The 26,215-nt window shown below is 41.2% G+C and overlaps 1 protein-coding gene across 1 annotated transcript; it reads left to right on the forward strand.

Annotated features, from left to right (window-relative positions):
- Positions 1-434: 434 nt before the first annotated feature.
- On the forward strand, positions 435-25,375 carry BAALC (BAALC binder of MAP3K1 and KLF4). Its single transcript, XM_084510607.1, has 3 exons — positions 435-692; positions 18,034-18,203; positions 21,239-25,375. The coding sequence occupies exons 1-3, from the start codon at positions 527-529 to the stop codon at positions 21,341-21,343; spliced, it is 441 nt and encodes a 146-aa protein (XP_084366733.1). The 5' UTR covers positions 435-526; the 3' UTR covers positions 21,344-25,375.
- The last annotated feature ends 840 nt before the right edge of the window (positions 25,376-26,215 follow it).

The following is a 26,215-nucleotide window of genomic DNA, read 5'->3' on the forward strand; positions in this document are numbered from 1 at the left end:
GCGAGGCACTGATCATTGCGCCTTGGGTTCCCAGTTCCCCGGCAGCAACTACACTGGTCCCAACGCCAGAAGCAAGGCTCCAGGGGTGAAATCGAGCAGGGGGCAGGTGGGTTTAGGGAACGGGCTGCCAGACCCCACCGCGGGATGCAGAAGGGGCTGTGGGAGCAGGCCAGGAGGATGCCAGCCATGGTGGGTGCCCTCCCTCGTGGGGGGGTGCAGCACCCGGTGGGGATCGTGGGGAGAGAAGGGGGCCGGGGAGAGGGAAAGGGCTGGGAAGAGAGAGGAGGGGAGGGGACAGCGAGGAGGGAGGGGAGGCTGAGGGCGATGATAAAGGCGGGGAGGAGCGGGGACGGGGACGGGGCGGAGGGGGTGAGCGGGAGAGGGGGCGAGAAGGCGGGGGGAGACAGAGGAGGTCGTGCCGAGCTGTGCCGAGCCCAAACGAGCCAAACCGAGCCCAGCCCAGCCTTGCTAGTGAGAGCAGCACCATGCTGCCGTGCCCCATGCGGCGCTGAGAGCGGGCGCCGCGATGGGCTGCGGGGGCAGCCGGGCAGACGCCATCGAGCCCCGGTACTACGAGAGCTGGACGAGGGAGACCGAGTCCACCTGGCTCACCTACACCGACTCCGACAGCCCCCCGCAGGAGCCCGGCGGCGCCGAGGCCGGAGGCAGGGAGCAGGGCGCGGGGCGCAGCGGTGAGCGGGGCCGGGCGGGGGGCGAGGGGGGACCCCGGGCTGGGATGGGGCTGGGGGGAGCCGGGCACTGCGCTAGGGACGAAGGTGGGATAGGGAACGAGGAGCCCTGATCTGATGCGGGCTTTGAACGTCTTGTCAGAACTAGTCGGTATGCAGAGGTGTCTAGAAATCTCAGGCTAGCTCCAGAAATTCATCGTGCTGCTGATGTACCAGCACCACGGGGAAATGAGTGCTGCCCAGATAGATCCTAGCCTGCGTGTAAAGCAGTCAGTGCATACGGGCAGCCTCAGTGCGTGTGTGGTGAGGGAAGAAGCTTTACAGCTTTTTATACCAAGCTACAAAGCACCAGGGAGGTATCACAAAAAGTGCATGGCTGAAAATTGGCAAAGGTGGGCACCACCGGCCAGCCGGAGCGGGGAGACGACGACACCGTGTGACAGGGATGCAGAAGAGAAGGGGGGTGTTGTACTCCTGGGGGAAAAGATTAGAGAAGGAATTAAAAGAGGTTTGAGATGATTTTGGCAGGGAAGCTTGAATGACAGGCAACGGTGCGTTCTCCAGCAGGATAGACACAGCAAGAATGGCCTCAGGACTCACATTCATCACTGTTTTAGCCATATTTACTTTATGTTGATGGCTGAACATCATACAGAGAAGTCTGAGATGTGATACTGAATAGGAGATGATAAAGGGATGGATCAGTAAGTGTTCTACACGGAAACACGCGATAATTGAATTCACAGATGAGAATACCAGAGATAAGAGGACAAGAGATGGCTCTCAAGTACACTAGTAAATGATTAGGGCAAGAGAAACACTCTGCAAAAATACATTGCAGAAATGAATAGAGAAGAATGAGGAGAGGCTAATAGGAACAAGGAGGAACACAGCTTCAGAAGGGCAAGATTCACACTTCAATGCAGCCAGACTGGCCACAGCCAGCAGCTTAAGGAACCTGGGGAATGCTCAGTGGTCCTAGAAAGTCATAAAGTACCTCAGTGAGAGCTGTGGTAGGGTAATGGCTGAGTAGGAAAGGAAAGGACTAAGGAGAGGTACTCCAGTGACCAGAAACGAGGCATTCCATGAATTTACAGATGAAAGGGAGATGAAACAGCAATTGGAGGGGCAAATGAGGTCAAGTGCGGGTTTAGGGCTTACACAGGAAAACATGGCTTTATTGTGAGAGCTGAGAACTACAGAAGAGCGGGGGACAAAAGAGGAGAATAAGGGAGGGGAGAAGAGGATGAAGGGGCAGCTGAGGAGATGGGATGTGATCCCATAAAAACTGGGGTAACAGGAGGTAGGAAACTTCTGCAGCTGGGAGCCAGGGGGAAGGGGACAAGCCGAAGGCAGCTGAGAGAAGAGGATGCAGTTGTCCTTTGTCGTTTTTCTTTTGGAATAAATTGGGAAAATACAGTGAAGAGAGGGAAGTGAAGACAGGATGAAGGAAAGATTTGGGGAACAAGCCAACAACAACAAGGTGGCTGGGATTGTTGGCTTGTGTCAAAGGAGTGCAAAATAACAACCCCGGACATTGCATATCAAAACAGAAAGCGGGACAAATTGCTCTAGGTGGAAAAAGCATGTGGTATACAGGATCAGTGAGCATATTAATGAAGAAAAGGCTAGTAACTGCTACATATTAATTTTAGTAATCTCATCTCATTCCAAAATTTCATTATATCCTTCTCTTCTTGTAAGACAGCATATTTAGCGTTTTGTGTCTACTCTCATTGGAACTGGATGTATTTGTGCAGCCAAAAGTTTGTATATTTACTAAAACATTTTGAGAGCTAAATTCTCATTAAATTAAAAAGGAAGTCATGCAATAGGTTTTATTATTATTTTTTTTAATTTTCTATTTCAACTTATCCTTTCTTAGAATATTTGTTCGCTTCCCTACATGATTTTTTACGTTTTAACATTTTTCTCCATTTTGGAGGGGGAAGACCTCTGGGACAAGAGCAATTGTTATAGCTAAAATCAGACAGACAACTTTTCCCAGGTTCAGGACCAGTCGCTAACAGGCACAAATACGTGTGATCGCAGCTGGCTGCATGACAGCGCTGAGCCTGTGGCAGTGATGAGCAGGGTGCGTTGGTAAGGATGAGCGCAGTAAAAAAGTAATAAACGACTTCATGAAGCACCGCAGGTGGTGAAATTGAAAGAGATCTTCTAAACCACAAGGTTATGTACTGTTCATGGGGCGAGTGGCTTCCAGGAGGGAGAAAAAAGGAGGACTCACAATGAGAGAGTACAAAGGAGCGGCTTCTTGTACGAGCACCATTGGTGTGCACGCGAAGAGCTTTTCACAAGGTTCAGCTACTGCGTAGGCTATAGCTGGGGGAAATAATAGACTACATTTCTGCTTGGTAACCGTTCCTTGATCCTTGCAACCCTCTGCACAAATTGCCTTCCCTTTCAGACAGTCTGATTCAGCTAAGTGGAAGTGTTAGCACGAGAAATGACTTTGTGAGGGAGGAAGAATCCACAGGATAAGGCTGGTCCCCAAGGGCAGACGCAATGCATTACAGGCAAACCACAGGGAAAAGATTTAATTAAAAAAAATGCACAAAACCTGAAGTATTTTGAAACACATTTGCATATTCTGCTGTGTTACATTGGGAATCTCTGATATGTGCATGTATGTAGGCTGGGAAGTTAAGATGCAAAATTTCTTACCAGTGCTGGAAAAGTGTGTTCAAAACCAAGTAAGTAGCAACTATAACAATTTATCCTTTCTCAAGTAGACCGTCTTATTTCTATTTCTTTCTGCTACTTATTTATTTATTTATTCATTCATTAGTGACTAAGCTGCTGTATTCAATTATTTTTTCTTTATTACACTTGAAAGTGCCTCAGATTGGATAAAGCAGCATGTTGCCTCATGGTCAAGAAGACCTAACAGTCAAGATATAGTTCATTTGCTGCAAACTCCTTAGGACAGGATCTGTCCTTCCTGCTTCCAACAGTGACTAGCACAGTACGACCCCAGTCTTGGCTGGAGATTGTTACTTAAATGCAAATAAAAGTAATTAATTTTTAAATGATGTAGCAACCAAGTGAAAAATATCTCCCTTCTATCAGAGCTGAGAAGCTGTGTATTGATTGTCTCTGAACTCATTTGTTCAGTGCCTCGACTAATAAAACGTTCATTTATTTTTTATCATTCCCTCTCTCACAATATTGGCTAAGGCTTTGAAACCAAAGACAATTGGTTTTTATTGTCTTTGTGCTTTGTACTATTCCTATAGTAAAGTCTTTCCTCCTGAAGCACACTGAAGAAAAATATTATCCACAGGTCTGACCTGATGCACCTGGGAGAAACAACTGGCATCAGAAAACAGAACTGCAGTTGGTGATCTGCCAGAAATGAAACCTACACTGGGATCAGCTCATCCCTTTGTGAAGACATTCACAAAGCAGCTATGAAATGGGAGCAGATTGTAGCCTTTTATTCAAAAAAAAAAATACTGTAAAAACTCCATCACAAGAATAGGAGAGAAATGTCATTAGTATCCAGCAGCCTGCTTGGCTAGCATTTTACCTTGCAAGGTTGCCTTTAGTGTAGTTGTGCACTTATGAATAATTCGTGTTCTTTCCTCTGGGGTTAAAGGACACAATTACGCTGCTGTTTTGTGACTACGGGAAGTTTTATAGCCTGTGCTCATCCTTGCAGTTAGCCTCTGGCCAAGCCTCAGTATGCAGAAAGCAGTGCTTCAATGTCAACCTTCCGTACAGAAGTTTTTGAAAATTGCTTTTCCATTCTCTATAGTAGGAGAGACTGAATGCAGTTTGAGAAAAATCCTCGGGCTGTTTGAATACTAGTTGCCATAACAACACAGACCGGGGATTGGTTTTGACCACAGCTGCAATCATCTCTTGCTTCATTTGCCAGGTAAACATACAGTTAAAGGTTTAATATAAATGAACAAGCATCAGGTTGTAAATGAAGAACTTCTTTTATGCAGCAGAGTGTTTCTTGTAAATCAGACTGCAGAGGAGCATTTAATAAAAAAATCTGTTTTAGCTCGGGAGCCAAAGACTGCTCACTTTTGCTAGTGAGTAATTCAGGTATATCAGTATCCCTTCTGCCTGTTAAAACTGCTTGTTTAACTGCTTGCTTCAAAATCTGGTATGCTTAAGGAACAACTACAGCAGTGATTCTGGCATGTGATATTTTAAGGAGATAACGTTATTGCAGGTCAGAATTACAGTAAAAGTGAATAAACAGAGCATCTTCCTGGGCTGTAGACATATTACAGTAATTCCATACTCTGCCTTAATCCAGATCTTGGGTATAATAATATGGTATGAGTTAGAGGAACCCATTTTAATATTGTTTCTGGACTTTAAGTGTACAGTCTCTTTCAAGTTCAGCTGTCACTGGAGTCTGTATGGAGGACTGTACTGAAGAAACCCTTCTAAGACAAACAAAAAAAAGGCAAGAGAAGAAAGAACAATAGAGCATGTGTGATGTTTCATAGAGAGAGAAAGCTTTTGCTTCTAATTTTTATCATCTGGCTTTCAGAAAGCAGAGTTCTTACGTGTCTGCTCAGCTTTGCACACCAGCTTCTAGTGTGTTAACATTCACATGGGTGGGTAACAGCCCTCTTATACATGTAAGGCTCCTCTGTAGAGCGTGTCATTGCAGGTCCTTTAACAGCTGCACAAGAAGAGGATTAGAAAGCACAAACTCAATACCAAAAGCTCAGAGAGGCGGCTGTTTTGGAAGAACTGATCACCCACAAATACTTCAGTGACTTTAGCTAAACTTTTCAGCACATCTGCCAGAGAGGGATGTGAAGTAGCAGCACATTGGGGAACAGCACTGGTGCACTGCCCGGCTGTACTCCTTGGAAATGGGAAAATAGCAGTAGCCTTTGCCAGTAAAAATAGACAATTTTGCATGTGTCTATGGATCAGGGAATTATAAAAAGCCTTAGACAGCAGTGGAGGAAAACACTAGAACTAAATGGAAAGCCTCTGTAATAAATGATGGTGGGCAGCCCACTGCACAGACAGCACTGCTGTTCTTCGTTCAGCACATACCCTTGGGTTTTGCTCAGCATCAAACCCAGTGATGGCCCAAACCAATATTTACACCACTGCAAGACAGCGTTAAAATTATTAGAAGAATTTGATTCAGCTGATAAATAAGGCTTTTTGTAATAACCATATTTTCCTTGTATGTCTGAGTCTTCAGACCATACCCACCACACTCCTGAAATTAAACATCTCATTTCTGAGCACGGTAAAAGTCCTGTTGATATTGATACCACACGATTAAGCTTTTTGCTAGATTATGAGAGAAGGGTTGTTAAAGAAGTAAATGTTGTTTGGGAGAATGTGTAGGGAAAGTAAATAATTTGGGTGGGACAGTTGCTGCTGTTTCGCACTGTGGCCATTCTGGGAAATCATCTGCTTTGTGAGTATTTTTATTTCTTGTGTTCTGTCAGTTCAGCAAAAGGTGTCAGTGATATTTAGTGTGTTCCGATGGGGCAAATAAACTCCCTCCACCACCTCTAAGTATTTGTTAATGAATTCTTCCTTAACAAATATCCACTGCCATATAAAAAGGAGAGTCCACAGCATGATAAACTTAATTAAAAGTATCAGAGATAATCAACAGATGAGAGAAATCTCCTACTAAGAGCCTTCAGCTTGCTGTTTTGTGAGCTGCCCTGGGCTCTGTAGGTGACAGCCCCAGCAGAGTTTGATGGCCGTGTGTTTGTGGCACCAAGGGTGGCACTGAGCCCCCTAAGAGGTGCTGCCACCTCCGGCTGCCCATCCTGCCCCACGAAAGCAGGTGCTGGCATCCTTCTGCTTTGCTGAAGGAAATGGCTGAGGAAGGATTGTACAACCTGAGCCCCAATCAGTTACGATTTTTAAACATATTATGAAGACTTTTCCACCAGGTCTCTTTATCTCTGAATAATTCCCCTCCAGACAAAGGCCGAGACTTTCTAAATCCCTCTTACAGTCTAAAGTAGACCCGCTAGGACTGATAGTTTACCCCAGTATAGTCATTTACCCATGGCTAAAACAAAGCCACTAAAATGCGATGTGTGCAAACACTTAAGTGAAAAACAAAAACAAAAACAAAACAACAACACAAAAACCTTAAAGTGGAAAAAAAAAATCTGGATACCCGTTGTCAGGTATAAAAATACATTTCTTAGTAGAAACAGAAGTGATGTTGCTCATCCCACTTTTTTTCTCAGGTACTTTTGCAGTTTACAAATGAAATCAATAGATTGCAGTTAAAAGTTCTGGGCTTTAAAGTTGGCTTTTATCTTAAATTCAGACACAGTAATAGGAGGGACCAAAAAACTCTATGACCGAAGCTGTGAGTTTAGTATAAGGCTTTTGATTTGACTCCCATAAAGCAGCACTCTTTTCAAGATTGTGCGGATAATATTTCAGAAGATGCATTATGTGATTACGTACATGGCTCTGCAGTGCACTTGCATGAAAGAAAGTGGCTTGTACCTTTATTGCACAGTGATAGATAATGCATTCCTACCCCGATCTTATTACCTGATGAGCACATGCATAATTATTTCCCTAGGCTGTCACACTGCCTTTTCTGATCTGTTTAGGAAAAATGCAGGTTAAGAGTAAAACGAACAGGTAAATGGGAGAGAAACATTTTACTGGTAGCATTGGCAGCTTTAGGCTGCAAGGTAGGATTTTCCATATTAAGGTTTTCTTAAATGCACTGTGAGCCTCCGGACTGATTCTGTATTGTCGTTGGCTTGACTCAGCCTTAAATTTTAAGCATCTGATGAAAATTAAGTAATTTTCAGCCTCCCATTCCTGCTGGAAGATCATGGGTTCACATTAGCCTGCTCAGGTGTATGCCAGCTAATCAGCCAACCCCTCTATTGATTGATATTTTTTACCAGTTTCCTAGCAATGCATATGTTCATATGTTGCAGCTGGCTATACATGTAGTCCTCTCCCTGCTTCCTCTCACATTGCAGTTGTCATTCTTGTAAACTGCTTGCATTTCCCACGAGGGCCATCAGAAGGGTTTTATGCTGACACTCGCTGTGCTGGAAGTATGAATATCTCCTCCTATCTGAGTGATTTCTGAGTGTGTTCAGCGCTGGCAGGAGAAAAGATGAAGAAATTGTCATGGAGTTACTTAGCAGATTGCTAACAGCTGATGGCATGAGGTTTTAACACAACCACTGCAATTGTTTTAGGATGAGCACAAAATGTGAGCAGCACCTTTGTCACACACATACAGATATCTTAAGCCAAAGCATTTTACAATCTCAGTCATACGTGAGCCAGTGAAATCATCAATATCCATCCAAATATTCATAGACTGTAAGGCTGGAAATTTCAACTGGCCATACAGCCTTTTTTTTTTTTTTTCTAAATTAATTCCCACACGGAGTGTGAGTATCTTCGGGACATTCAGACTTAATTTACAACTTGCCAGTCATTGACCTTTTGCCAAAGTCCTTTTAAATTATCCCAGTAGCTAATCACTCTTTGTTAAAGTACACGTCTCATGTCTCACCTGGAACCTTCTGCTTTTATTTCCAGCTGCTGAATGTTGGTGAACAAAGCTGAAGAGACATTTTGGATCAAATTTCGTGTGCTTGTAGATGCTTTTCATGAAGATTTCTGTTTAATCTGCCTAAATATTTTGCTGCTCCTCTCAGTGATTAATTGAAATGATACAACCTACTCGTCTTAAGCTTCCACACATGATTAACTAGGTAATGAGAATGCTAATAATACCTCCTATTTCTGTACCAGAAATTATTCTAAAACAAAATGAGTGACGTTTCATTGCCCCCTCCCTAAGAAGAAAGAAAGACCATGAGAACACCTGCAAATCGAAGCCACTGTTCAGGACCTTCCTTAAGAGAGGGTGGGTACAGCAGTTGTGGTAAGGGTGGTTGGGAGAGGGTCAGCAGCTTGCATCTTGTTTTCCATCCAGCACAGTGCTTCCCTATTTTTTTTCTTTCCATTTTAAAAGTAAAGTATCAAACACCAGCTGATCCAAAAGCAAACACCTCTGGAAAACAGAGGTGACTTGACTTAGCTTGGAAAGCCATGAAGTACAGCACTGTGCATGGAGTGTATCATTTTTAGGGTGAATTTTTCACAGGCAGTACTGAAACACAGCATAGATCGCCATACAGCATGTGGAGAATACGATCCACATGCTGTCTATATTTCTAACATTTAAAGTGTTTTGGAGGTTTGCTATTCGTATGTTGATTTTTCGCTTTGGAGGAAAGAGCAGTCTGTTTCTGGCACATCATGTGGCATTGGTAAGTTCCTTAATCTGTTCCATCTCAAGATTTTCCCAAGCTTAAAAAATGTTCAGCCGTCAATGTCTGAGACTTCTTCGTGTGTATGGAGGCTCTTCCAAAATGTTGCCAATGCTTTTTCCACAATGCAGTGAAAATTCAGTTCTTCATTCGTGTTCCAGCTATTAAAATCTGTATCTTCATCCATCGGACTCTGATGCCTTTCTGTCATGAAGTCCTTCCCTAGCACCCTGATTATAATCCTTTCAAGCTTACATTTCTTATCTTCCCTTCAGGATCAGACCAATTCCCTCCTAATCTACTTCTGGAGTCTATTTTCCCTGCAGTAACTTGATCTTTGAAATGATCACAGCATCTTCAGAACATTCAGATTTCCATGCAGCATGATGAGTCAACAAATCTAAATCCAGGCTAATATTTTGCAGATATTTTGCACACCATTAAAGATCATTGCAGAGTGGTTTTACTATTTGGAATAAACATAGATTTTATATTCACCTTTCATTTCATAGATGTGGTTGCAAAATTTTAAGTTTGTTTACAACAGCTCAGAAGTTGTACCATTTTTCTTTATCATAAATTGAAATCAAAACATGCCAATACAGAGACACTTTGCATCTGTCTGTAACTGGGAAATAAGACCATCTAGAGCACATCAAGGTTTGTGGCTTTAATGCAGACTTCCCTGTGTTCTATTTGCTTGCTAGAATCCTTGGGTAGTCTACAGCAGAAATCTTAATATTGCAGTAATAAATCCAACCAGACTTTCAGAGCTATTTATCATATGTTTATTTATGCATGCACATGTTAAATTGCAGTTTCAGAATCTCTAAAAAATTCCTTGTATTTACACCAGAGGAGCATCTTGCCATGTTTCAAAAAAGCCATGATAGGAGAAGTTTTGAAATACACAGATCTCTAAAAATCTCATTCGTCTTATGCTCAGAAATGAAGTTGGAAAAAAGGAAAACAAGACATGGTGCTTAATTTCTTGGTTTTGCCAGGACCCCGTTGTGCATATATCATTTACATTATTAAATATATTAATCATGAGCTTGTGCTTTGAGTACCGAGTTAGACATTTTATGCCATTGTGTTACAGAAGAACAGAATTCTGTAAGGCTCTGAACGTGACAAAACCATGGCCAAATGAGGATCAGAGAGTCCGATTTGCCCTCTGCTATCTATTAAGTGTTATCTGAGACCTCTTGTCTTGCATGAACACCGATCTCTTCATATTCCTCTTATTTATTCCCTAGTTCCTTAGCACTGAAAGCAAAGTAGGTACTTTCTAAACAGAAAATGAGGCTGCCTTGCTCCTTAGGACAAGCAGAGTTCAAACAAGCAGATGATGGGACATGGGATGCAGCCCCTCCGGCTGCAGGGCATGCTGTGAGCGGAGGGCAGCACCAAGTCCCCAGTGGCAAAGATACAAATACTTTTGTTTTGTTTTGTTTTGCTTCACTGTCGACAGTTTATATCATGTTAGAGTTCAGATAAATCGGTCTGGATTCTCTGAATGTCTGGGAGGTAAATGTATTGCATTATGATAACTGCTGATTCAATAAATACAAGATGTTGTTTCTGATGACATTTCCCTGCTGCAGAATGTTCTCCCTCTGCAGATCTTCTGGCTCTTTCATCTAGAGCAAAAAAAAAAAAAAAAAAAGATCACTCTTTGCTATGTCCAAAAGTTTCCAAATCCTTCCTTTTTGGGAAAAAAAAAAGAAAGGAAAAAAAAAAAAGTCTGTTGCAGTTGTACTGACCATCTGGCATCATCCCTTAGGCTTCTGCTTCAGAGGCAATGACTTAAGCTCTGCTTTCTTCACAGCCTCCAATCCATTCATTTTTAATAGGACCCATTCTGTGTTGTATTTTTGCTGTACAAGTACCTACCAGCACTCAGCCCTGCAGATGTGTAGTTTTCTCAAGCATCAGTAGTTTCAAATCAGGAGAGCAGGCCTAGAAGACAGGTATTTCAGTGATCTGTATGTCTGTTACCCATCTGTGACACTAAAAGCAAGAATTCACTGACAGTACCAAATACATATTCTCTCCGTAAGTGTCTACATGTTGTAGTAATAGCATTCATTATTCTTTACTGCAAATTTTCTCTGAGTACATCTTTACAGTGCAGTGTACATCTTATTATGCAGGCATTTTATAAAGCAGTTATGCATTATTCATGAGATAACAGCCGTGATAAATAAAAGAAGGGTGTTGCTGAACCAGAAAATTGAACCTTACTGGTTTGTCATTGCCAGTTCCGTAGATATAAATTTGGCGTGCTCATCAACATTTACTCACTTTGAACAGATGCATGCTTGTTATTCAGTACCACGCCACATGACAGCACAGGGTGCACAGTACTGGGTCAGATCTGCAGCTCATTTGGGTCAGAATTTGTGTCTCCTGCTTTGAGGTCAGGCAGGAGAACATTGCTGCAAGCACATGGGGAATCATTTCCTCCACCAAGGTCTGATCCTTGTGGCTAAGATTCATGTATTCTCTGTACTACCAGCCTTCCTACCCCTTCCCAATTTCTTTTCAGTGTTAGCTATTGTAACATTGCTTTTTGGAATTGTAAAATAGTGTAATATACAATTTCAGTTCATTTTGGATCTTACTAAGATACTGCTCTTTGGACCCAGACTATACAGCCAGGCAGCCATACCTTCATGCCATCTGGGTTTTGAGAAGTTTCCTGGAATCCTGATAATTATGGGCTGCCTGTAAGTGTTGCTCTCTCATTGCTTCTGTTCCTTTCCTGATCACTAGCAAACATGTATTAGCTATCTGATACAGAGACAAGGTATAAAAAAAGCTATGAGGCTATGAGGAAGTCATATCTCTATCTTTTGTCATGCACAAAATTGACCCCATAGTTCTCTTTTTTTTTTTTTTCCTGTATCTGTGTCAGCAGTTGATCCATGCTTTTTGCATTTTTGCTTTTTACTCCAGTTTTTGTTTTGCACTCTGAATTAATTATACCATTTTTGCCATCTTCACATCATCTTTATTTCCATACTATAATCTGGTTAGAAAGAGTTAAATCTTAAAAGTAAAAAATTCCTCTTACCTTTGTGAAATATTCTCATAAAGGATGGTTTGTGCATTAATTCATAGGAATAACCAGGCTGTATGAAGAACTACAGCATCATCTATATGTTGCTCCTGGTTTTATCACTAGCATTGTCATCATAACAGAAAAAGAATCAGAAATACACATCTAAGATTTTTATTCCATATTTTACATTTTCTTTGAATTCTCTGTGATGAACATCCTCTTTACTAAAATGATCCTTTAAAAATCTTTCTTAGATGGTTCCCTTCCCATTTTGGAGGGAAATGGTTTAAAGGGTAACAAAATATGATCTAAACATGCTTTATTTATTTTGTGAGTAGCCTGCAAGGCTATGAACAACTTTTCGGAGCACAACTTTAAAGTGTCATTTAAGAACTAAAATATGCCTGTGAACAGTATTTACCACCTAGAATTTTTTATGAAGAAAACTTAAGTCATGGGTTAGTCATGAGTAGGACACTATCATATGTTAAAGAACTGAAAAGTCTGAAGCACTACGGAACTTGAAGATAATAGCTACAGTTATTTAATAGAGAGTTTTAGAGCAGGGATAGAACTAAACAGCATCATCAAAGTGCGCAGACTCTTCCTTCTAAAAACTAATTCTGATGTTTACTTGAACACATTAAATTTTTCATTAAGTTTACAGCAAAGAGAGTAGGCAGTTATCCCAGAGAGACTGGAAAAACTCGGTGTCCTACTGGGAGTCTGAATATTCAATGTTATTATAAACTACTAATTGTGAGCAGCAGATGTTCTTAGAGAGTTAATTTTATATATTATATAAAATCTCTCTCTCTACATATATAGAGATATTGTTTATATGAGCTACCTAAAAATGCTATCTAATTTTTGTGTTAATGGTGAGAATTGTGTTATATCCACCTTGTCCTGTTCTAGGAGTTCATATTACCTCTGATATGTCTGTTGATCTTCACACAGGATACATATTTCAGGCAGATTTTCCTATCTTGCTGGTCTTCCTGGTTGTATCGAGACATCTCTCATTTTAGGTGGCTCTCTGTTCACTACATATTAATACAGTTATTAAAGTGCTCATAAAAAATACCCTTCTTTTAAACTGTGGAACATTTCAAACATGCTCAGGTCCTAGGGGCAGATTCTAGTTATTCTGTGTCAAACTGAGTAACTAAAGTTGATATTTGTCCATATCCATATTTTTCAAAACTTACATATTTGATGCAGTTTGAACAAGAGACACTATTTTAAAGCCACTATTTTAGTTGAAAAGAAAAGGGAAGGGCAAATTTGTTTTTTCAAAATTTATTCAAATTCTGAATTTGAAAATACTTGAAGAATTATTTGAAGATTATCATTTGATTTAAACCGTCCGACTTCTCAGTGAAAGAGATTTTAGGAAAAATGTTTATTTGTATAGGTTTATTTGTAAGCAGTCAGCCATATCGCACCCTACTTTGGACCAGCAACTTGTTCAGAAGTCCTTGGGATACTATTCTTCCTGTAAAACAACAGGAGTCTTTGGTGAATCTATGCTGAATGGAAGAAACAAATACATGTCCCCTGATCTGGGATTCATTTGGAGCAGCGTGAACATACCTCTGAAGGATTTAGGCAGCCCAGCAAGGCAACTCGATGAGAAGCATGAGTGTAGCTGGATGAGCAGTCTCGGTTTGTGTGATGGTCACCAACATGAGCTGGTCTCTGCGGCTTGTTTCAGCTCCTGTGCTACCTTCTAAGTTGTGCCGGGGCTACTGCTTGCGTCACTGGATGCTGAATGAAGCCCAGGGATTGATTTCAGTTAAAAATAACACTTTTTTTTTTTTTTTTCCCCTGATGCTGCTGAAAGAAGTGTTTGTCAGACTACTGCCTAAAGGATTTCTATCAGGCTGGTAAGAAATACAAAAGTCAACTTGCCTGTGCAGCTTAGAAAGCCAGCAGGACGGAAGAAGACAGTAAGCATCACCTTGGGAGAATAACTTATTTTAAATGCAGTTCTCCATGAGAAGATAGGCTTGGATTTCTGGGGCTACTGCTTGGTGTGTGCCCTCCCTGCGGTCACTGAGGGAGAGCTCCTGTACCTTCAACAAACAGGATTATGAGCAATGAAACGCCTGTCTTTTATCGCCCATTTCTCCCCATGGTGAGAACAGTCTGGCTGTCCCCAAACATTGCCTAACCATCCCTGAGAAGGTCACCGTTACCTTGGTGGAGGCTTGATAACCACCCAGAAACCTTGATTGGGGGAATAAAGCCATAAAAATAATTTAAGCTTGACAGTTCATTTAAAAATAAAAGATAAGAAGTTGTCAGAGAGTTGTGATGGGATCCACTGTTTTCCCTGGCCCCAGAAGACCCACAGACTTCTGGCAGGGGTTGTCCAGGAAGACAGGAAAGTGAGAAAGAAAACAACACTGCTGAACCCATTTGTTTGAATTTCCACTGAAGCTCTACAGTGAAAGTCTGTGGAGGGTATTTACTGAACCTATGCTGTGAGGACGGTATAAATATCTAGACAGTTAGCTCGCTTTAAATGACACTGAGGCAAGACTCCTAGCATTGCCAGCCTGTTAGCTTGCGAATTCCAGATTGTGCAGGAGCGGAAAGTTAGCTCTTCCATTTCTGTGCACCCTGGCAAGCTCCAAATAGCAATGCAAAATAGTTGCTATTTAAAAAGCAACAATCTGTTCCTGGTCTTTTCTTTAATATCATCTCTGGTTTGCAGTCAAGAGTTTCTTAACTTCAGAGTAGCAAACATCTTTCAGAATAAAATAATTCATGGTCTGAATTTTTGGGTAGACCTGTGTGGTGCCAGGAGTTGGACTTGATGATCCTTATGGGTCCCTTCCAACTCAGGATATTCTAGGATTCTATAAAAAAGCTTTTCACTCTGCTAGGAGCATCTAGTATTGGTGGTCACAGGCTCATCTGTATATACATGTATCTATATAGTGTGACTGAAGGTGGAAGGCTCAGATGCTGATACCCGGTTCACTTCTGACAGGTATTGGGAGAAATGTCTCATCCCTGCAACGGATGATGCTCAGGCTGAAAGCTAACAGAGAATAAAACAAAAACTGAACCAAATATACCACTGATTGAGATTTTCCATCAGCCTCCAGGAAAGTATTGATGTAACAGAATTTGTTCTGTGCGAGATCAAGGGAGGGAACACAATCTTCTGATAAATGAACAACTGTGCTTAATAATAAAGTTACTTTTCAGCAGACAACTGTTTCACAAGACAACTCAGTTAGAGGCCATATGGCCAAAGGGACACACGGTGGAAAGTAATTTGGGAGGATGACTCCACAGAAGGAAAAACTTATAAGTCATATATGCTTGAAACATCCGAGATTCAATTAATGGGATTAGTAGGGGATGCCTAGAGCATTTTGCCTGTTCAAGGCTGTGCTCAAACTTGTTCACGCAGCTCCTCTGCAAGGTGAATAAGCAACCCATGCCATGACTACTGGCTTAGAGCTCTTACTCATACATAGATAGAGGCCTCTCCGTCTCCCTTCCTGAAAACTGGTTGTCTGTGTGGTCTATACTGTTTCATGTTCTGCACCGTTGCTTTTCTGCCTCTCATTGTACACTGTGGAGTGGTAGGAAGACAGAAGACTTAAAATACAACTGGCTGTGGGCTTTCTGGAGATGTAGGAGAGGTGGTTTACTGGTGTCTGATGGCAAGTAGATTTATGTGTGAGAACAGCATTTGTTTTTATATCTAGCAGAAAAAGGTAGTTCCAAAGATTGAAGTATTTTTTTGGTTTCCTAAATAAACTATAATATAATATTTTCAAGTTTCAATTCAATATTTGTTTATTTTTAAATCAAAAGATAGACGATCTAGCATTATGCTTAGTAGCTACCATTACAAGTTAAACTGTCCTAGGAAAACTCTAACACCATCTTCTGACTGTTTAGGGAAGTGCAGTGACTAGTTTTTATTGACTTCTGAAATCCTACAATTGTAGAATCACAGAATGGTTTGTGTTGGAAGGGACCTTAAAGATCATCTGATTCCAGCCCCCTGCCATGGGCAGGGACACCTCCCACCAGCCCAGGCTGCCCAAAGCCCCATCCAGCCTGGCCTTGAGCACCTCCAGGGATGGGGCATCCACAGCTTCTCTGGGCAGCCTGTGCCAGGGCCTCACCACCCTCACAGTGAAGAATTTCTTCCTAACATTTATTCTAAATCTACCCTCTTTTAGTTTAAAGCTTATTCCCCCTTTGCCCTAGCGTTACACTCCCCAGCTGTCCTGCAGCCCCCTTTAGGCACTGGCAGGCCACTGTAAGCTCTGCCCGGGGCCTTCTCTTCTCCAGGCCGAACACCCCCAGCTCCCTCAGCCTGTCTGCACAGGAGAGGGGCTCCAGCCCCCTGAGCATCCTCATGGCCCTCCTCTAGACTCGCTCCAACAGCTCCATGCCCTTGTGCTGGACACCACCCCCAGGTCCTTCTCCTCAGGGTTGCTCTCAACCCATTCGCCACCCAGCCTGTTTTTGTGCTTGGGATTGCCCCAGCCCAGGTGCAGGACCTCACACTCGGCCTTGTTGAACCTCATGAGGCTCACACAGGCCCACCTCTCAGGCCTGCCCACATCCCTCTGGATGTCATCCCTTCCCTCCAGCTTGTCAACCACACCACTCAGCTTGGTGTCATCACAAAACTTGCAGGAGGTGCACTCAGTCACACTGTCCATGTCACTGACAAAGATGTTAAGCAGTGCTGGTCCCAGTACCGACCCCAGAGGAACACAGCTTGTCTCTGATCTCCACCTGGACATTGAGGCATTGACAGCAACTCTTGGAGTGCGACCATCCAGCTGATTCCTTACTCATCAAGTGGTCCATCCATCAAATCCATGTCTCTCCAATTTAGAGACAAGGATGTCATGAGAGACAGTGTCTTCCCCTATCCACCAATGCTATCATTGCATTTGTAAACTGCTACTGTTGTTGTTTTCCATTGATAAAGCAGGTTTTCTGACAGATCTCTCCGAAAGAATTCAGAATTTACTCTGCTTCATTTTTAATACCCATATACTGTGTTTGGATTCCCACATGGTTCATGACAGGAGGTTTTGATGATGCAATGCACATTTCAAGTACCAACGAATTTTCATTGTTTTTCCTCATATTTATTTTCCCCTAGAATCTGTGACTATTTGCATCTTCTTCAGGTTTGATACCTTCATTGCCAGTTAGTAATTTTTTTTCCTATTAGAACATAAAGCTCTTTATAAACAAGCTTTGCCAAAATAAAATTGAGACCTACAGTCATGCATCCCATTTGCTCTTTGTATTTGGATTTCAGACTCAGCATTGCAACCAGACGCGTAGTGCTCTGCACTTACTGTAAATGACAACAGATTTTTGTTAATGTAATAAGATGAGAAAATTCTTTTAGGCTGGTCAGTATTATACTGTACAATGTCTGCCTTGTCCACCCAGCTAGAGCAGAAAACAAATTAATAATTTATTTTATTACTGATGGTCAAAAGAGTATGAAATATATTTTTATGAGTTTTTTTACTCAACAAAAATAAGTTTGAGGCCATAAATAGAGCAGCACTCTAGTCTCTTATCTGTCATGCTCCCTACATTTACCATAACTAAAACAGATTTAAGGGGAACCCATTTTTGTGCCTGCTTCTGGGTTCTTAGTTAAATCCTTGCTCTTGCAATCAGCTCCTTGTGGGAACTCCCACAGTCCGAAGCTGATGGAGATCTGCAAGTGGATGAACTGCTACCATCTTCCATCTTTTCTGAGTCAATGTTTCACAGTGAAATATAGAAGAAAGGGAAAAAAATAAAATAAATGTAAGGATGGTAGCTACAAAACGAGGTAGGATGCTCTCAATGTGGTATCCATGACTTGCATTGCTACAAAAAGGGGTGAAACAGGAGGAAACCACCGCCACAGTTATAACCGGCTGCTCAGTACTAATTGCACAATTTCACACATCCCCACCAGGTATTCTGGAGGACGGAAAATCAGCTCAGACGGGTGTAAGCACAACGTCAGCCACGGCAGGGATTCTGAACGCCGAGAAGAGGACCATCAGCGGTCCCCAGTGCGCAAACCCCACGGCTCACCCCGCTGGAGCTGTGCCGCAGCGACAGAGCGGCTTCCGAGCAGCAGAGGTGAGGGTGTAATTAATTACATGCCCCAGCACTCAGTGCTTACCTCAGCTGGGTCAACGTGATTTTTGTGACAATCCTCCTTGTTGCAGTCAAGCTGTATTTGATGTCTTGGGATAAGACAAAATGGTTGCACCGCACCACAGCGTGATTAAGCCCAGCACCTCTGACAATGTCTCATGCCTGAATGGCCACAAAATTGATGTTTTATTTGGCAGCTGGAGCAATCCATACACTTGTTATGGAAAAAAAAAAAAAAGTCATATTATTCTTCATCTCAGTCCCGCTGTGCCATGTGTTGTGCAAATTATTTAGATTAAAAATCTGAAAGGGAATATGTTTTTCCTTCATTACTGCTTTGCTGAAATTATGTGCACTGCATGGTTCATTCAAGGCTAGATGCAAAGCTTGAAGAAGGCAGTAGGAGTTTTTTCAACAACTTCGCTAGGCTTTGGATCAGGTCCTACCTCCTTCTACCCCTCACCTAGTGTAAGCTTTGTAGAAGGATCATCCATAACAACCATGGATTAAAAAGCCAGTCTTTGGGGCCTCAGCAAATGGAAAAAGCAATCTGTGGTAAACTTTAAGTTTTATTTTCTAACAAACAACCACGTTGGCACTTTCACGCGTATTTTAAACCTTCACAATATTACCTGTCACAGTTCTGAAGTACAGAAACATTTCCCAGTGACACAAATCCTGCCATATCCCACAGCTCCAAAAGTATAGGTACACGTCGTACATCAGCATGACATCTAAAGCCACAGGTTTGCTGTAAAGAAAAAAAAAAACATAAATGCCTTTTATAAGCATTAGCCCACAGAGAAAAAAGAACTGGTCAGGCTGAATGTGGCTGAACACAACTAACATAATTATTAATCCCATTTGAAAGAGACTTGGCCACACTTCAGAATTATAGTGTATACGTGACATATTGTTGGATATTGTTTCTCTCATTTTGCAAGCAATTGAAAAATTACTTCTGCGTTTAGGCTTACTAGTCTAAATATGTATAATAGGGGTAATATGGGTAAATTCCCACAACATATTAATACCGTGAGTGTTGGCTTCTTGGCGAAGTGTGGGTTCCTGACCTGGGGCACTATAGCTTTGAATGTATCCTCCTACCTTTTTCTAGCTAAGATACATTCAGTAATGTATTTGTACTATTGCAACCCAGTGAGGAAAGGAAATTTCTGGTACTTATAGCATCAGATAATGTTTATAGCACTTTTAGTAGGGTGTTTACATTTTTCTATACATCTAAATGGAGGTATATAAGAAAGGAATAAAATTTGTCTAAGTTTCTTATAGCCAAAAAGGAAATGTAGCTTCCTACAGTGGAGAAGGTGTAGTACCTGAGTTAGGCTCCAGCTCTGAGTTGCAATTCTGAATCTTGTTTTCACAGCTATTTAGGTAACCATAAGGTGAGTAGGTTTCCAATTTGGACACCTAAAGTTTAGATGCCTAGGGGAGGGAGTGTGAGTATTTCTGCTACACACACACATACGCACCAAATCAAAATATGTCCATTTTATTCGTCTGAATATTCACATTGACTACAGTTTATCTCTAAATGCCATAGAAAGCAATGTGATGTAGCATGTGGGGCTCTCAGGAGACCTGGGCTATGCCATTAGTTTGTAAGGCAATGGGAGGTAATTTGCTTGACCTCTCTGTGTTTCATTTTCTTAGGCATCAAGCTTTACAGCATCCTCCTTCCTCACCCAATCCATTGGTCATATGACAGGGTTCAATTTGTGGTGTTGAAAGGGAATGGACATGGCATGGGCTGTGTCTGATGAAGCTTAGCACTCTCCCATGAGGGTAACGTCTGGACTTGGTGCTGGGCACCCTGCTCTCAGTGTCCCTGCTTGAGCAGGGGTGGCACCAGCTGGCCTCCAGAGGGCCCTGCCAGCCTCAGCCACTCTGGGGAAGTTTGCAAGATGAAAAGGACTTGGATGTAAAAGATGCTGCTGATGAAAAGAGTCCTAAGATGAGTGAAGGCAATATAATGGCCAATCAACCCCAAAAGCAAAGGTGAAGTAGGTTATGTCACTGATTGACAATAACCTACCTTGATTTTCATGTTACATGTGGTCTTTGGAGAATCACTGTGTGAGTATGAGCATTGGGGGGGTAGATAGCAAAGCAGCAGGTGTATTCAGTGCAGAAATGAGAAATAATAGGCGCTGGAAGATGTGACTCCCAGTGCTGCCCACAGATAAACATGTACTTTCCATTCATATCAGTGGAATTTTACCAGACATTACAGCTGGCATTATTACCAAGTAAATTACACTTAATTTACCTGGCTTTATTTACATTTGCAAATTGCCTCATGAAACACTGGAAATGCAATGATCAAAACCACCTATCTCAGCTCTGTGTTTATATCTGCCCACTCATGAGTGTCCTTTGCTAGCCCTATGCAGTTTCCTGAGCATTACAGCACACTGTTTACGGAAACAAGCAGACAACCTAGGAGATGAAGGAGGATAAATTTAAATTAGGGATGTATTTGCATGCTTCAGAGAGACTGACTTTTTGAATATTTGGAAATAACTTGACAAAGATCTGGAAGGTATATATTGTATGTACATGTAGGTCTTATATGCAAGTAGAACTAAGAGTTATTTTGAAACTGTATTTTCTTTTAAGAAGCCTAAAAGAAACTAGAGAAAAGTCCAGCTCAGGCTAGTCACACCCGATTCCCAGTGACATCCAAAGGAGCCTCTACTTTCCACTTCTGGACTGTAACCAGATTTATCTGCCCCACTTTCTGAATACACACGTACAGAAATGCTAATAATAGTCAAGAGGGTTGATCCAAAGCCTACTGATGTCCACAGCCTATAAGCAGCTATAAAAGCTTACACCCATGCTGAATGTGAAACTTGTTCCACACCACAGTACTGTGAAGATTGATGAGGTCTTTCTGTTTAGTAAATAGAAGTGTTTCCATTAATTATGAGGCAGTTGCCAATGGCTCTGTCCTGTCAGTGTGGAATTCACTGTGCTGTTTAAAACTTTCACAGGGTAAACGGGACACACAGAAAATGCCTACAAAAGAAGTCACCATTAATGTTACGAAAAGCATCAGACAAAGCGACAGAAGGATAACAAAGAATTGTGTCAATTAACAAAGTAAAATGAAAGTGAGAATGGACCTGAGAATATTTCGCTGCACTTTAAATGTGATCAGTCACTGAAGATTTGAAGATCTCAAGATGATCTATGTTGGATGCAGTAGGCAGCTGCTGCTGAGTGCCTTCAGAAACATGTTTTGTAGAAAACATCTGCAGACACTGTAGGATGTCGTTTGTCTAAAGCAGTGGCACCATGCAGACAAAGACCAAAATCTGTGCCGTTTGTTTTTTACTAAGTGCTATGTTATCTACTTGTATATGTCTTGTTCTGCATTGCTATTGGGATGAGACTGCATGATGAGAGGCATTGTTCATCTCAATTTAAAACAGCAAATGAAGAAAATGAAGCTGCATTTTTAGACACAAGGGGTTCAAGTGTGTACATTCAAATCTACAGAGTTCATTTAAAAAGCTCACTTTTGTAAAATTCAAACCCAGATATCTCAGAAAGAGACACATAGGTGGCTTCCATTAAATCTCTTAAACTATACATATCAGTTATATAAAGTTAAGTCACATAGAAATCTTTTTATATATTAAACTTTCAATTACTTCGTTTTAATTTATTTTCTATATTGACAGAATTTAGGACTTAGAAACAATAACTTCCATCCTAATCGGACTTACTTGAAGTTCCTAGTTTGAGCCGGCAAGTAGAGCTCTGGCTATTCTGGATTTTTAGACATGGCCCTTTAATTACGTTGAGACCCAGACTGAATTCACTAGACTCTGGGCAAATAGCAAACACTAACCTTACATGAAAATAACCGTAACTCTTAAAAGAATATTTTGCCAATGGCAGCTCAAAAAATTAACTCCATTCAACCAGTTGTAGTTGATTTGGTGTGCAGAATGTATTTAGTTACATTGTACGCCTCCTGTGTCATAATATTCCATGTTTATCAGAAATATACAGCTAAAAGGAATATAAATTTCCAGTATAGTGAAGACCAAGAATTAATTCAACATACTGCTTCTCAATATAGAAGTAATAATGTATATTCTCTGCGAATTTGTATTTTTATGAAGACAGAAAAGGCAAATTTATTTGCCTTCCCCACCAAACATATATGGATATCCCTAGAAGGTCATTTAAAATAACTACTCAAAAGTTGTTCATAACAAACAGATGGCACTGGAAAGAAAATCCATGTATGAAATGCAAGAAATCTTTTTTACAATTGGGCAAATCATTATAAATAGAACTGTGGGACTGAATCCTAATTTATTCCATATTATGATCATTTTAATGACTTGCTGCTAGGTATATGAGTACTTAACACCTTCCGTGGAGTACAACACGTCTATGCAATAGGGAATTGTTTATTAATTATTCCAACACAAAGGCAAAGTGAAATCTGGAGTCAGTAAGAGATTTTTGCATACAATAGAATATGCATTTGTAAGAAATATTTCTTTTTTATGTCCTAAAAGGGGACAAAAAATGTGTGCTACACTTTCTGCAGTTCAACACGTTATCTGAAAACTGATCTTGTGCTGCATATTTACATAAGACAACTAAAAAATATGGAAAATAGTGTTGTACACATAAGACAAACACAGTCTGTATACATCCCTCCAGCCTGTGGCTCCCTGCCAACTTGCTTGCAACATTAGAGGACAGGAAGGGACTTGACTCACTCTAACAATAAACCGGCTGTAGCAGCCCAGCAATATTCATCTGGAAATGGATAGCCATTGTTTGTGGCCATGTGCTAATCTGATTGAAAGCACACGTCCAGGATTCTGCATTATTTGTGCAGAGCAGACCGTGAACCATTTCAGGTCTGTGCCAAACTCGTAACCCACTCCTGTTTCAAAGGATTTACATGCAGAGAGAGTACTGTATAAACCCGTGTGACACAGGAAAGCTACAGAAAGGAATTGACGATGCTGGTATGTGTAAGGGTACAGATTTTGAAAGAAGGCAAAGGGGAAGTTTCACTACATAACAAACTGTTCCACAGAGAGGTGCCTTGGACAGATACAACATTAGGGTGAGCAGATACAAAGACAAAGGAGTGCTGGCAGTGAGGTTATTTACTAGCTAAGAAATCGCTTCATACTGATGTGCTGACCAGATGCATCTGATGTCTGAGGCCACGCAACAAAAGAAAGGTGGCAGCACATCGATATGAGAGATAGTCCTATCTGAATATGAGTCTTCTGAGTCTCCTACTCAGAGTATGATATATGGCAGGGTGGTTAGCAGGAGACGGCATTGCTACCTAATTATCTGTGCTTATGTTGCTTTTGTTGACCGCGTCCCCCGGCAGGGTGGCAGCTGTGGAGCCACAAAGGCTGAGTGCCCTGCATGACCTCTCTATCTGCTCTTGATAACTCTCCTGAGCTACTTCAAGGTCATAACTTCAGGGCATTCGAAGACTGGATCCAGCCTTTGCAGTATGAACCATGTCTAGTTACAAGCAACCTCCTAAACTCCTGTCCTGTAACACGTTACTGTTCTTATTCATTAAGTGGTAAGTGAAGAGAAATTACCTTATGTCCAAGATGATAGTTTGTTAGCTCTTGATGCGTAAGCTCCCAAGGACCTTAATAGAACTAACAGCAAGTTGTGGAGACATGAATCCTGCCTCTCTACATAGATCGGGTTGTATTTATGTTTTCTTTACTTTACCTCTGCTAGAGACAACTACTAGCAGAGATGACCAATTTGCTTATGAAATATTACACCACTCTGTATAATTAAGGGTGGCAAAATCTAGCACAAGACTATACTGCACAAGACAATTTAAAGAACTGAAAATAGATGCCTGTGTTGGTTTTAGTGGAAGAAGTAAGCTCAAAGAGCCATCTGGACATCTTCATTCCCAGTGGCCTTCCTTGGAGTGAAGAGTCTTGCTTACAGGGTCTGTTCTTCACGTAGTGTCTTGCAAATATAAATGGCTCAAATACAGAAGTAAAATAACCTTGTTAGAGGACACGCGCTTTTAGAGAAGAACCTGCTGACATCTCTGTCTTCCTATATGACAGGATTTTTGAAAAGTAATTTTCTTTCAAAAGATATTATGTCACCTAATTTGTTCCACGGTCCTTGGCTGCACAGAAGGATATCTAAAGCTGCATTGAAACCACACACTTCCTGCTGAAATTATTTGCCAACCCTGGATGAGTTTTTATGGTCTACCTTAGTTCAAGTTTTAAAAACTTGTTTTGTCATGTTTCCACAATGCCAACACGACATATGGATAGGAATTTCTTCTGATATGTATATATATGTAAAATATATTTTCTTCTAATATGTGAGAAATGCAATCACTCAAAAGAAAGTGGATGTTGGATAAACAAAGAGCGAGAATTTACAGTTACCAGCAGAGAGCATTAGGCAATTCCCCTTCTCAGTGACTCAGTGTAATTTTATCTTTCACTGTTCCTTCGTCGTGTCCCTCAAGCTTCCTCACTGTATTTCATAATTTCACCATTACTGCATGACATTGACTGGAAGACGCACAACTCTGCTGTGCAACAGCAAAACCTGGGACCTTTTAGTAAAAAGTAGGAAAGTACAAATATTGTCTAAGCAATATGTAAGTGCTAAGTTAAACATACATTTTTGATATCTAAATGAAGAAGATCACATACAAACCGGAAGACTTTTTTTTTTAATCTTTCTCATATGTTGATATACATATAAATCCATTTGTGTATGTCTGTGTGTTTACATTGTTGTGTCTTTCACGTGTACTTCTGTTCTGCAATTCATGCATGTTTTTTGTGAGCCTTTGAGTTGTGTTTTCGATTCTGACACCCAAGTGTAAAAGGTTTTAATGTTTGCATTGAAATCTGTTTTACATGCCTTCTGAAAAGAAAGAGCTATTTAATCTGAGCACAGAAACAGTGTTTGAAAAAGCAGACTTAGTTTTCTTTGGAAATAATGAATAACCCAGTTAAATAGGGATTCAAACTAGACTAAAAGGAGCATTTTTGTACTCTCATTTTATCTGCAAATTATTGAAGATTGACCTTGAAATTGAAAACAGAAATAAAGAAAAAAATTTAAGCATCTGTTTGCTACTGTATATATTTTCCATTCCTGTGTTTGCTGTTGATTTATCTTTAAGACTGATAGGGTATAATGAATGGTTCCCACTGCCTGTCTATATGGAATCAGAGTATTTCTGTATCTGATCTACTCAGGCTGTGGCTCATGGACTGTGGCCACATCAAAGAAACTAAACTACGTGTATTCCCCATAAGAAATTGCTATATTTGCCAAAGAGGACTTTCAAGGTCACAAATGAGAGGAATTGCAATTCTGTAATTATAAATGGGAGAGAGCTGGTGGTTACTGTAATGGCAAAAGTGGGAGACATTGGGAATCTGAGACATCTCCTTTAGTAAGACACCATATTAGAGCTCTGAGCTGGCTCCATGAATAAGAAACGCGGTGCACACTGAGGTGATCCTTCCACACAGCCTCGAGCAGGCCTCTGCTAAGGTACTCAGCCCTGTTCCAAGCACCTCACTGTCAGAAAGTTGCAAAGAGCAAGAGCAATTGTGGGTCTAGAAGGCAACGTCTACTGGGAAAGACCAAAGGAAATGTGCTGGCTTAGTGCAGAAATGAGCGCACTGATGGAAGCGGCCGTGTCTCTTTTCTTTATGTTGATTGGGAAGGAGAAATGGATTTACGGGGAAGTTGGAAAAAATTGACGTTAGAAAATAACAAACTTTAAGGATAAATAAGTGTATGACAGCACATCTAGGCAAGTTTGCTAAGAAAACAGTAGGTATTACCTGTCTTGTGGTGCAGGGACAACTGATTCTCCATTTCACATGATTGCTCTATCACAACCCATGGAAACCCCAGCTCTACTAAATATTCCAGAACCCTGAAGTTATCTTTTT

The sequence above is a fragment of the Aythya ferina genome (assembly GCF_964211825.1).
Source record: "Aythya ferina genome assembly, chromosome: 2".
NCBI lineage: Eukaryota > Metazoa > Chordata > Aves > Anseriformes > Anatidae > Aythya > Aythya ferina.